This window comes from Dryobates pubescens, chromosome 6 (genome assembly GCF_014839835.1).
Source record: "Dryobates pubescens isolate bDryPub1 chromosome 6, bDryPub1.pri, whole genome shotgun sequence".
In the NCBI taxonomy this organism is placed as follows: Eukaryota; Metazoa; Chordata; class Aves; order Piciformes; family Picidae; genus Dryobates; species Dryobates pubescens.
Window position 1 is genome coordinate 16,142,766 of NC_071617.1, and position 14,158 is coordinate 16,156,923.

At 38.0% G+C, this 14,158-nt stretch overlaps 1 protein-coding gene across 1 annotated transcript in view; it reads left to right on the top strand.

Annotated features, from left to right (window-relative positions):
• Positions 1 to 14,158, top strand: part of ADGRG6 (adhesion G protein-coupled receptor G6) — a 114,810-nt gene that overhangs the window by 62,896 nt on the left and 37,756 nt on the right. The window contains exons 7-9 of the mRNA XM_054162664.1: positions 5,506 to 5,591; positions 6,740 to 6,792; positions 6,873 to 6,926. Of these exons, the coding sequence (XP_054018639.1) occupies positions 5,506 to 5,591; positions 6,740 to 6,792; positions 6,873 to 6,926 (193 nt within the window). The remainder of the gene's footprint in view (positions 1 to 5,505; positions 5,592 to 6,739; positions 6,793 to 6,872; positions 6,927 to 14,158) is intronic.

Genomic DNA, 14,158 nt, shown 5'->3' on the forward strand with positions numbered 1-14,158 from the left:
AATTCACCTGTATCCTTCCATTCACAACCACAGAAGCAGCAAGAGTCTAAGATAGAAGGGGTCAAAACCATAGGAATTATTTCAACCCCAATTATTTGGCCAGTGAAACAAAGGCCTCTTCGTTTCAGTAAAAGCTCAGCAGAGGAGAACCCAAAGAAAAAAACCACATACAGCTTGTTTCTTCCAACTGTGTCCACATCAGCTGCTTCTGAGGAGCTCAGCAATGATACCTTGGCTGCTTTTACAGAAAAAATTAACCTAGATAATACTGTGATGAATCATTTACCAAATGAAAATATTTTGAATGATTCCAGAAGTTCATTTCATGGCACGTCTTATGCAGCAGTTGCTGTTACAGAGCCTTCTGTGAATGCAGCAGTTCCTCTTTTTCAAAGCACACATCCTAATGCAAAGGTAGCACAGACTTTGACAGATGGGCTAGATCATTCCAACTCTGAGTCAGCATTCCATTCTTCCATTAGCAGCAGCAGTGCTGCTTACAAACAGGAAAAAGAAACTGTGTGGATTTCATCCTCCAATAGCAGCACGACGAATTTCATGCATATAAGCAACACCTTGGAGCCTATGCGTTGGTGGAGAGAGACTCTATTTCATCATCCTGTCACCTTTGATATTCAAGACAGACATTCTAGCTTATCTATATCACCTACAGACTCATCATTCCAACAAAGGCTAGATTTGTTAGACTTCACACCTGAAAATTTTAATCTGGAACTTGTAGAAGGCAATGCTGATAGGAAAAGTCCTTTTATGTTAGCATCAAATAGTGACTTTCAGTTTAGTGAATCTACAGACATTAAGGAACATCGCTCAGGAGTCATTACAAATTTAACCTCTGCAGAGACTCCACATGCAAACCCAACAACTTTTTTCCAAAAGATGAAAATGACATTCACTAAATCTATGCCTGTCATCCAGCTGACAAATTCAGTCCTAGGACACAGTGGAGAACTACTGACATTGTCAGCACTTCTAGTAGGAACAGACTGGGCAGACTCTGCACTGAAGCATGTTGTGACAACCCTGCCTGTTAATCAACAATCATTGACTCACATACACTTGGAAATGGACAACCGATTGATATCTAATAGCAATTACTGGTCTGATTATTTAAAACATTCATTACATATTCAAAAGCCAAGTGAGAGCCTCAGAAGTTGGGTACTGGAGAACAATTTACATTCATTTCATGATAATAATGAAAACAAAGAGTCAGCCTTTTCCATACTAGAGCCAGGGAACATGAATAGAATTGGCAGCTCCTGGGACTCGGGTTACATGAATTTTCCAACAAAATATGGAGATATTTTGCCTTCTTTAACAGCAGATTTCTGGACTGTCTCCTATCATTTCAAAGAAGTATCTCAAGTGTTTTCTGGGGAACCATCAGAAAATTGGTGGCTCTCATTTAACAAAGGACTTTCTTCCCCCACAGAAAGATTGCCACCCCTTAGTTCACCTGCTAAGTCTGACAGTACCTCTGAACAAACAACTGCCATTAGATTATTAGGTCACAAGGCTGAAGAAACTAATTTCTCTAGTCAGGTGTCAGCTTTGGAAACACAAATCTTTAGCTCATTTATTGCAGACATTTCAAGGGGAATTTTGGAAAGTAATGGCAAGACAGTCTCACAGTTGCAGTCAACAATGAACTTTTCAGACCCAACTGTACGTTCCAACACTGAACTTCATTTTGATTTTTCTTTCCCTTCCCTGGATGCCCCTTTGAGTCAATCCTCCGTATGGGTACAGGCAAGTCCCTTTGATAATGGACTTGGAAACGCCACAGAAAAATTGATATTTGATAGCTTGCAGATGCAAATTGGAACTGAAAGAGTAAGTGGTCAAACCAACATGACCTTCGTAAACAATCAGCAGCATCTTGTTACTGCATATCCTGGAACTCAGCCTTCACGTTCAAGAGATAGCCAAGCTGCTTTCTCAATCAATACATCAGTTAAGAGTTTGGTAAACAGTACAAGAACACATGGATCATCACAGTCTCAAAGTCTTTCAGGAAATGGTACTGTGACAGATACTATTGATAAAGCAAGAAGTAAAGTTCAAATAGATACAAGTGCTTTTTTAAAAAATATCAGTTTGATGAATTCTGACTTCCTTCCAATGACATTGTCTTTGGAATTAAGGCACTTTCTTCATTCAGACTCAAAATTCAGCATCGGTGTACCTCCTAATAGCTACTCCACACCTCCGCTCCCACAAAGTTTTCAGAACCATCTTGATAGAATTTCTTCAAGCCTGATTCCTGAGTGGGATGTAGAAGAGTTAAGGTTGCCAACAACTATAACACCAAGTCACTTAACTGTTTTAGGACAGAACTCTGTTGAAAATAAAGGGGGCGGCCTGAGATACTCTCTTTGGGCAACAGAACAAGAAATCCTTGGTGCTAATGAAGACATAAGGAATTTTGCTGTTCCAACATCAACAAACATATTGACACTTTCCATATTGGATGTGGAAGCAGATGGGTATGGATCTTTTAGCAACAACAGAGGAGTATCTTCTCTGAATATTGTTAGTACTCAAGCTTTAGATTTTGAAAATGCTGATAATGAACATTTTACAAGTCTGTCCTCTATTTTGGAGTTGTCAAGAACTGCAGTGATGAATGATGCAATACATTTGCAATCTTCATATAGTGAAGTTATTACTCATCACAGAGAGACTATCTTGAAGGATACTTCGATGACACCTGCAACAGCAATCCATCTCTCTCTCACGCAGTCCCAAATGCCAGTTTCTTCTGTAATGTCCCATCAGTCATCAGTTTCCACACATGTTCATTCCTTGATCAGTTTACCATCCGGGACAAGCCAAAATATCATCCCTTACCCACCAGTGGATCAACATGCTAGCTCTTCTACAAGTTTTTTATCTTGTGTATGCCACTCCCTCACTGAGCTGGGCTGCCTATGTCAACCTGAGGTCTACTACAGTATGTCAAGCCATTAAGTCAGATGTAGAAAAAAACCCAGATCATCTTATCTAGTAGATGTTCAGTTGGTAGACCAAATATAGAAGTAGCTGGCTTTCATCCTTTAGCTATAGATCCATTTAGCACATGAAAAGATTTTGGAATAGTAATTTAATTACAGTAGAAGGGAATTTGTAACCTCTTAGTGATAGTGAATGTCATTAACATTTGATTTCTAACTTTTGTGTACTTCTCCAAGACAGCTCTCATGAGACTGTGAGGATAATGTATTGAGTTACCATGTATTTTTCATATTTTTATGCCGTTGTATTGTTTGAGGTTGTATGGGTGTATTTCACTTAGAGCATTCACATATTTTTGAGGATTTAACTTTCAAAAAGCAAAGATTTTCCAGAAGAAACTTTTGGATCATTTGCATAACAGAATTAAAAGAAAACAATGCTGGTATTTCATTGATCATTGTATTGTTGTGTTTGGTGCTGGGTGTGGGGAAAATTGTTTTTCCAGGTTCTTTTTTCAAATTATCTTTGGCTACTTTTCATCAATTTTCTGCCCATAAAAATATTTATTTTTATTCAGCATTTTGAGGTGGGATTTCCACTGTTTTATTTGGAGAGTGAGGAATCATTTTTAGTTTTCATTATCTACCACTGCAGTCTCCTGAGAGTGTTTTAAAATGTAGATTAGTTCTTTGTTCTTGTTCTTTTTTCACCTCATTAAAACATACTTAGGTTCACCATCTGGTGGAGGCCTTGAAGCTGTTGACTAGTTTGTAGTTACTATTTGATTTTAAAAATACTTTGCATATTCCTATATGAAGGTGATTTTGTCCATACACATAATTACATGAATTAGGTTATAATTATATATATGATTATATATCAATGCTTGAGACTATATATAACACACACTACATTTGTGTCTGTACAGTACATAAAAAAGGCACACCGTACATAAAGAATGGAATGTATGTATGAACAGAGATCCAGGTCTTGCAAGTGTTTTAACTTGCCCAAAGTCCAATTTTCTACATCCGAAGTCTTAATTTGTTGTTGTTGTTGGTTTTGTTTTCTTGAAATTGTCACAGTAATCACAACAAACTAAAGTACACTTTCAAATTACACTGCACATGGAATTTGTATGTCTGTGGAGTTAAGGGAATAACAAAAGTGATCAAAAAGCAAGCATTCTCCTCATATCTAAAATTTAATCATGACTCGCCAAAAAGGGTAACTGGTAAACCCATCTTCCTGAAAGAAATGAATTATTCAGTATTTTATCATGGAGGAATTTTCATACTAATCTCAGTGATCGTTTTATCACTTCCCTAATGAAAAGAAAGAACAATACTTAAGCCGGTTCATGAATAGGATACTAACCGATCTGCACAATTAAATTGGAAAATACTCAGTTTAATATTGTTTCCAGTTACTTTTGTTTCAAGCTATTGTAAAATGATTGTCTATGAAGTTGTAAAATGATGACATTTGTTCTGCTTAGAATAAAAGGTCTTCTATTTAGATGCAGATAGAGAGGTTCCTTTTTAATCAAGAGACAGAAAGAGATTTCCGTAAAATTGTTTTCACATCCTGTTCTGTCCAATGTAGTGTCTCTGTAAGATTAACATAATATTGATATAAATGCATGTATCTGTGATGAAGACACATAACTTTGTTTGGTAGCAGCTGTGAACCAAGAATGCCATGTGCACAATAATGCAAGTGAATCAATTCAGAAGCTCTTAAACCTCCCCCTCATCCTAGGAGAGTTTATCCAACTAGGGTGTCCAGAATTCTTAGTATCTTAACAAAAACTGACTTGTGAAAAGTATAGACTACTAACACAGAGCATAACTATGAGATGATTTAATGACATTTATTAGATGTAAAATCTTGTAATGGTGCCTACCAACTCATGAGCTTAAGGAGAGTCTATATTTACCCAGTGCTCTATCAAAACAATTTTGCTGAATATAAAATCACTCCAAGCCAAGTGTTACACATTTAGTGACTGAAAGATGGTTTGTTCAGCTGCCAGTAATGGCCATGTCAGTTCTTCTACTATCTGGCCATCACCAAGCCTGAGAGCCAAGATTGTGCTGTAATAAAAAAAAAAGAGCTGAGTATCCTTTCTACCAGCTAATTCTGTCCTCAGTTATCTTATTACTTTCAGCTGATGAGCATTATCAGCTCACTCAGTTTTAAGTCCAGTAGCTGAGAACAGAATTTTTCCATGTTACAGACTTCAGTAATTGATTATTTTTTAAATTCATGACACTTTCATGATCTTGCTTTTATACACCACATTAAAGGCATATGCAAAATACTATTTAGCTGTACCTTGTGAGTTTGTGTCACATTTCAAGTGTCTGTAAAAATACAAAGGGGTCTGTTTTAACAGGACTAGTGAGAATGAGTTCAAGTGTGCAGAGCTTGGGCACACCAAATTTGTGAAACACCAGCAAGAGTGGGATTAAAAAGGCACATTTGTTCAGTTTCTAATATTATAATGCTGTGTTTAATGAACAGGTGGGCTATTCTACAGGATATCTATAACTGTTTTTAGTACCAACTCCAACTCCGTGTCGAAAGTACACGATGTGGTTGCAGAATGGGTAAGTAAAGTTTTCTTTCCTGTGTAATTAGATATATGAATCTGCCTCACTGATGTAATCAATCTGGAAAGGAAAAATCCAAATAAATTCTTAGACTACTATGCATTATCTGAAGATCTTTGTATTACTAGTATGCAATTTTAAAATGTCTCCACTATACTAGCTAGCTTCTTAAGAAATGTGGATACTAGCTGAGATTTTGGAAAGTATGCAGAAATCAGAAGTGTTGACTGAAAGAGGTAAATGTTTAAGTTCCAGCATCACTATATGCAGAGCAAAATTTTTCTCCTCCAATACTTTTGTGGTTTTGAAGTTGCATTGTGATAGAAGTAATAAAAAAAACCCAAACCCAAAAACAAAACTATCAAAAAACCCCAAATCAAAACAAACAAACAAAAAACCCACCACAAAACGCATCCCCAAACAAACAAAAAAACAGGCAGTATTCATTTGCCTGAGGCAACACACTTTTGTGATTTAACCTAATATTCTCTACTTTGGAAGTCTTCTACCATATTATTGGGGTTTCTAGTAGCCCCTGTGTTTTCCATCCCATTTTAGCAGACATAAGCTCCTTTCTGGGGCCTCTGGGTGGAGAATTCTTGAAGTTCCTGCCTCTGAAAATTCCTCTTGTCTGAATACAGATACTCTCTGTTATTTTGACAGTTCACATAGTGGTACTGACACAATCTGTAAGTAGCCTTTTACTGACTACTTACATGAAAATATGTCATAAATATGTGCTGATTATTTTTCCTTTTATAAATGCTGAGGCTTTCAGAAGCTAGGAAAGCCAGCTGTAGTCATCAAACTAGAAATGTAGCCATCCACACCTGCCAAGGTTGTTCTCTTATCAGCTGTAGGCAGGTGAGGTACTTAGATGCCTAAGCAAAGAATCTAGAAAGGTGTCACTCATCCCTAGCAGACTGTGCAAAAGCCCACATGCAAGAAAGCCCACATCTGTCACTGCTAGTTGTACATCTAATAAAGCAATCACCTCACTGAAACTGGAGCGTGTTCTCTTTGTTTTGAAAATCTGAAGGGGATTTGTTGAAGGGGAGAAGGGTGAAATTCTAACTCTGTCAGGCAAGTAAGAGGCCTGTTTGCACCTCACCATTCATGTGATCACTGTCTTACTTTTTTTTCAGCTAAATCGTACATTCCAGAACTGGAATTACACGGTGTATGTGGTCAATATCAGGTAAATGGAAGGGGAAGATGTTTATGCTGTGTTTCTTTAGAGAATGACTCCACCCTCATCAGTGTTTATTTCTTTTATAGCATCCACCCTGGCTCCATGAAAGAGGGAGCAAGAGAAAAAAGAAGTATTAAAAGGTAACATTTGAAAAGACATTTTCTTGATAGAGGCAACAGCTGCTATTTCAAGTGGCTTTACAACAGGCTTTAGTGTGTATTGTTGGAATTCATTGTCTGCTACTGGGTATAAGCTGCTAGTGTGTAAATACAGGACTGCTGGAAGGCTGAGGGCTCTGGGTATGCTCAGAAACCTAATACTGGTTATGGTGGTTGGTTTGGTTTAAACCTACCAAGCTTTAAGCCTTAACAGATTGGTTTTTTTCAGAGATCAGATTTCATCTGTCACAAAGATTACTAGACAGTCATATATATGTATTATGGCACACCCAGCTTTATTTAGCAGCAACCTTTGGTACAGCGGTATCTGTCTGCACTCACTATATTTGCTATCTTGAACCAGAGCCTTTTGAGTTAAAAAAACATCTTACTAGATGCAAAACACTGAAAAACCATGCTGAAATTGAAAGCCAAACTGGTGTGAGTTAAACTATTTACCATATGCTCTCATTTCCTGACTTCTGCTGGGCTCAGTGGCAGCAGAGTTGGGATGGCTTCAAAGGCAGCCAAAGAAAGTTAGATGGGTCACACCCCCTGAAAATTTGGTCTCAGGAGATGTCTTTGAAAGAAGCAGGCTGATTAGTAAGTGATATGCAGGAATATAGTGAATCTTAGGACCTTAGTGATAGTGAATCTTAGTTTAATGAGAGGAAGCCAAAACACTAGCCTTGCAAGAAAGGGGCCACAAGTTGGTACGTGATATATCCATTTGCAGTGTAGGCAAAAGTCCCATAGGAAAAGACTTTATCTACAGACTCTTGAGAACTACAATGGTAAGAGCTGGGCTTTCTAATTTCAGAGATAGCCCAGTATTTGCAATTTACCATACTGATGCTTCCAGTTTTCTACAGAGTTTACCTAGACATGAAAAGATTTGTAATGTGTACTATCTCCTTCCCACATACCCACAGCAGAGACAGCTTTAATTGCCAGAGCTATTAAACTGGTATAGTGTAAACCCAGTCTCTGAATAGGCTGTTTTTCTGCTTGACCTACATTTACAGTAGGGTGTAGTGATGTGGGTGGGATTTTTTTTCACACTTATAAATGATACGGTTACGCCAGCAAAACCTTTTAAGTGGAGACCATGCCTCAGGTCTTACCAACAATCCAGGAATGTAAAACTTCACCCGTCCTTATTTCTGCATCTTTTACAAGGCTATTAGCCCAGCTTGTCAGCATCTGTTCTCCCCTACACAGCACACTTGACTTCTTGTCTTACTTTCCCACCATCCCGTCCTCTGGGGGGGTTTCTTCTTCCTGGTCTATAATAAAGCAGGTGAAGAGGGAGACTTTAGTAATTTCCTTTCCTTTTCCTCCCTTTCTGAGACACAGTGCATATGACACTGAATTACCTCTAATAATGTATGACCATTATGGGGAGTTAACCCCATTCCTATCTACTTACCTTATCATAAGGCAATAGGATTGCATGTTAGCAATAAGTCATAAAGGTTTTCAAGGAAGTCTTGGTCTAATGAGAACTAGTCTTCACATGGGAACTAGTGCACTTTGTCATCATTCTGAAAGATGTTACTGTTTGCCAAATAATCAGGATTGCTATGCTATTTTCTTAGAAAACTGTGGGGTTTTCTGTTTGGGTGTTTTTTGTGGGTTTGTTTTTTTTTTTTTGTTGGTTGGTTTGTTTTGTGCCTTTTTTTTTTTACCCTGTGGTACCCCACAGGGATAATTAAAATTTTACTTGAGCTACATGATGCTTAAGAAAAATTACACTTTTTGCACATTGTATGTGCATATATACACACAGACATCTATGTAGGATTTTGTTTCTGTTTGTTTTTTCCCCCCCATGTATTTTTCATGTGCATCATACATCTTTTCATGCATCATTTGCCTCTTACAAGAGAAACATTCAGGAAAGGTTGGTGCTCTCCCAGCTTTAAGTGTTCTGAGTATATGCCTATCATTGTACATTGCTTCCCTTCTGAGACAAATAAAGAATCACCTTCCCAGTCTTCAGTGTTCCTGGCTTTCATCACCAGGTTTCCAGTTCTTCAGGGTTCACAAAGCTGTTTCTAAATTTTGCAAGGAAAAAAATCTGTTGAATTTGTGAAGATCCAGACAGTAAACTTTTTTTCCCCTACCAGTTCCTAATCATTGTTTCAAGACATTTTGTTAGCCTTCCCAATTTCTTGGATTTTTCCAGGGAATGTTTCTAAGGAAATCCTAAATGACAATAGAGTAACATTTTGGAGTGTAAAAAAAAAAATAATTACATAATTAGCAGGTTACAGGTTGGAAGTTTTTAATCCTTGATGAAAATAATGTTAATTTCTCACTGCACAGATAATGCACTGAAATATTATGACTGGGTTCTTGTTGGTAGCTCGCTTGTGATGTGATTTCAGACAGTTTCAATTCGTTACATATTCCTGTAAATGACTTCTTTAAACAGCTGTCCAAAGATTTTCTCTTTTCTCCATTTTGGATAGTCAGGAATAAGTCTGTTGCAGCTTTAGACATTTCCCTTAGTTTTGCAGTATTTTGTATTCCTCTTACCTTCATCTGAACGGAATCTTACTCCACAGTTAAAAGTTAAGACCCATAAATATCCTGGCCTTAACTTTATCTTTTACAGAAATTAACATACTATTCTTACTCTTAACTCATTAAATCTTATCTCCCTTTTCCAAACTTTCCAGAAGATCATAGCCTTCTTATTACTAAGGCATTATTATAATTCTTTAAATTGCTCATTGACAATATTTCTTATCATCCAAATCGCATCTTTTTTGTCCTTACCTTTTGGATTAGTATTTTATACAGCACTTTAAAAAACCCTAAACAACAAAATAAACTTTCTCAGCCTTTTCTATGGATTTTCCCTTGCTTCAACCCTTATTTACCACGTTGTTAGCTTATCAAGGAACTTCTGTTATCAGACTCCCCACCTAGTCATCTTGTCAATGAAAGGAAGAATTGTTAGAGAGAATGATTCAGAGAAGAAATAGAAGCTGGAAGTGGGAGGTGGGAAGCTGGCTTTTTTTTTGGGTACATTAAAAATAGGAGTTTTCCATATAAATATTTTAAACTGTACTGCATTCTGGAGGAAAGCAGTACAAAATAAAAATATGGAAGTGGATTGTTATTCTTTCATTGCTGTGTTCTATGACCTGCAGAAATCCAAAGTACACTGTGCTTATTATGAGTTTCTTTACGTGGTGATGAGAGACAGAGTGCCAAGTCCAAAAGTGCATGTTATTATCAGCACCTTTAATACTGGATGGTGGCAATATATCAAGCTAATACTTTGGTAGATGATTAACTATTTTAATAGAATTTTATCACAGCTATACTTGACTTTGTGTCAGTGTTTAATTTTTTCCTACTGTTTCCACCCTCTTAATAAGAGGGCAGCTGTTTAAAGTAAACTAAGCTATGGAAGTTCATTATTTCATTTCTTTAATTATTATTTTATTTCTTTATTAAACTTAATTAGAGTATTTCATTGAGCTACTCAAACTAAAGTAGTCTAATTCAGAATGGTCTGTGGGCATACCTGTTTCTTTGTGCCCTGTTATTTTGCACAAAGCTTTGAAAGTGAAGCTGATGTGCAGATTTTATGTAGATAAATTACCATTGTATTTGTATCTTTGATAAATTCTTTGCTTTTTATGACTCTAGAGCTTTGTCAAAAACATTCTATTGCTGCTGCTTTTCTCAGAAGGGTCCTTCAGATGCTTGGTCTTGTCAGGTGACTGTACAGTGCTGCCTCAGTAGGGGAATTGGTCTTTATTAAGCAGCTCATACCCCCTGCTTCTCTTGTTTGATTTCACAAGCAATTCTAAGAATTCAGGTCCTAATTAATTTGTAGTCTTGTCTCAACATATAGATGAGGTTATAGTTGCTCCAGCTTTCACTACCTGATCATTGTAATTTTGACAAAATGAAAAAACCATGGTGACAGCAAGCTGTGCAAAGCCCACTAAGCTTAAACAGAAATCCTTCTCGCAGGGATGAAAATAGAGAGGAAAGCAAGAAATCAGAGGTGCCCTTGCCTTGTGCTACATTTTTTAAGTCCATGGGACTTTTGACACCAGTGTCAGTGAGACAGATTCAGACTCCTGCATGCTGTGTTCTTGGGTGCTGTGTTGCTTAATGGAAAGTTTAATACACCTGGATAAAACTTGAGCTAATTAGGTTGTGTAATAGTTTTGGATGGGACTTAGCAACGTCAGAGTAGCATAATTTTGCTTTTATAGCTGTAAGTTTCTTTACCAAATAAAGTATTAGGCTTTTACAATCTTCCTAGATTTACTTTCAATTATTAGTTATGAAATAAGAATGCTATTCTTCTTATAAATGAATGCATTTGTGATCCCTATTCCCATTAAAAAAATACATTAAAAATTCCTGGTTTCTTTTGGTGAGGTTGTAATAAAATTTATATTTTTATATATTTTATAATTAATATTTCCTGGTTGTGGTATCTTCAAACAGTGCCATAACTTATTTACAGGTTCTGTTACTCGGTTGTGGGTATTAGATTCCACATATAAAGACAGTTAAATGATTCAAGCACAGATCTAACATTTCCAATGCAGCAATTCAAATTGGAAATACAGGTGCTGTGATCTGTGGTTTTCCCACAAATGGGATCCTGTGGCAGATTAGCTGGGTACTCGCAACTTGCTCCTCTGTCCAGTATCTTCCCAGATGCTGTGGCTATAATATGAGCAGTCCTTGGCTTGGAGAGGGCTAGGGAACCTCTCTCTTGTGTGTTCTGTTGCTGTAGCCTCTTCTGGGATTCACTTCTCTTGGAGCTTTTCTCCTTTCTGCCTTGATCCAGGTGCAATGCCTGGGTGTAGTTGTTGCCTATTAGGATAGGTTCTTTAGCTGCTATTTGGGCAGCATTTGGCTCTTGTCTCTTTGTGGTAAGCATAAGGCATAAGCGTAGTTGGTCTGCTAGGACAGGCCCTTCAGCTGCTACTCCAGCAGCATTTGGCTCTTGTTGCTTGCTAGGTGAGAACAAGATAAATTGCCTGACTTCTTGGCTGGTTTAAATACTGTGCCAAATCAATTAATGCCTTTTGGTAGCATAGAACCCTGATAACTGGACCTATAGGATGGGGCATGTCCTGACATGGCCATGGGCACACACAGTTCACAGCTGTGTTACAAAGTTAATCACACATACTACATGTTTTTCTGGCCCCCAGGAAGTGTCCAGGCTTGCACATTCACGGGTGCTTACATGCGCTACACATTTCCCTTGACTATCTGGACCCCAGGAAGTGTCCAGGTTAGCACATTCGCAGGTGCTTAGCCCATTGTCTGGGCTGGGGCATGTTTTAGGGTTTGACTCTTCAGGACAGAGATCTTAGGAATAGCTCGGAGCTGGCTCACTTCTACTCGCCCTGAGTTCAGCTTCACAGTGTTAGCAAAGGCAGTAAGGGACAACGCTGACCAGTGCTGAACAGCACTGTAAAATGCCTCATTATGTGCAATATTTCTGCTTGAAAAACTGACCAAGCACAAATCTTCAGGTTCCTCCACATTTCCCTGCTGTCATCTTGTGTCAATGATGTGTAAAAAAAGACTTCATCTTTGACTCCATCTGTGGATGGAGAAATTTGGGAATTCTTCCCACGTGACTAAAGGTTGATCCCTTCTTATTGTCCTGCTGAAGCTGCCTGCTCTTGATCCAGCTTCCAATGACTTGCTTTTTCTTTCTGTTGATTTTGACTGGATTAATTGTAGGTTTGACATTAGATGCCATTTTTTAGGAAATTAATATATCGGTGAATGGGGATTTCTTTGTTATTTGGTGTGGGTTTTTTAACATTCTTCAAGCATAACCAACATCTTATTTCAGCAAAGAACAGCTGTTTAAAAGTGAGGGATTCCAGTCCTTTCTAGTTTGCCTTTCTGCTACGTTCTCTAATAATGAACAGTCTTCATACCAAATCATCACATATTGTAAGTGCTGTAGTTGTTTGTATTCCCACACATGGTTTGAAAGGAGGAGTAAGGCCCAGAGACAAAAGAACAGGCACAAAGACTTTACCATGCTGCTCACAGCACTGTTCTGTTACAGTGGCTATTGACTTGAAAGGAAGGCTTAGGATTTTTTAATTTTCAGTAGTCCAAAAATTAGCTGCAATTTTTGTGTCCTGAAGACTCAGATTTGGTAGTTTTCTGTAACATCAGCTTCTGCTGAGAAAAGAACCAGTCCTAATTTTTAGCTCTCTATTCTGAACATTTTGATGCCATCATAGTCAAAAATCACCTGAAGTAAAAGTTTATCCATAACTCAGTGCTTTTCGTTTCCCTCTATCTTCGTATTTCTTTCTGCTTCATTCTGTGTTTTTTCTGAAGTTTCATCTGCTGTTCATATTACACTTTCACTGAGTGACTTACACAATAGTCAGATCATTTTTTGTCTGTCCAGTCAATGTGAAGAAGTTAGCAGGTGACTACTTGTGCTGCAAGTCTTGAGTTATAGCTGCCCATCACTGCTTATCTTTGAAGCCAATAGAACGGCAAGATTGGTAAAGAGTTCAATTCTGACATCTTAAAACTGCTAGGGTAGTTAGGAATTAAAGTCCCAGGGACTTCTAGTGGAAGTTTAGATTCCTTGATTAGTTAGGTGCTTTAAAAATTGTTCTTTATATACTTTAATTCAAGTACCATTTACAACTAGAGAAATTAATAGTTAAACAGTTTGACAACTGCAATAATTCAGTATTGTTCAGCCTGTCTTTTAGAACTGAAACAGGAGGAGAAATATGCATTGCTAGCTATCAGACAGATATCTTCAGGTATGAGACAGCCTGTGCTGCACGGTTCGCATGGTTTGTTAATCCTTCCTTCAGGCTTCCCACATCATGAGTGAGCCCACAGCCTGTGTGTAGGCACACTGTCCTGGAATAGCTCTGAGTCATGCTGCCGGAGAAGAAAGCAGGCTTTGTGGTACGTGCTGTGGCAGCGCAGGCTCCCTCACTGCCTCCTGTGCCACTGATGAGGATGCAGCTTGGTAAACTCCTTTCTCTGATCCAGCTTAGCTTGACAGACTAGGACAAAGTGGCACCGATACTGGTCTTCCCCTGCTTTCCTGCTTGCTCCAGCTGTCATCATTTCAGTCAAAGAGAAGAGGGCCATAAATGCTTATTCCTATTGTGTTTACCAGCACCACAGTCCATTTTTTAATCGTGGCAGCAGTAATACTAGCA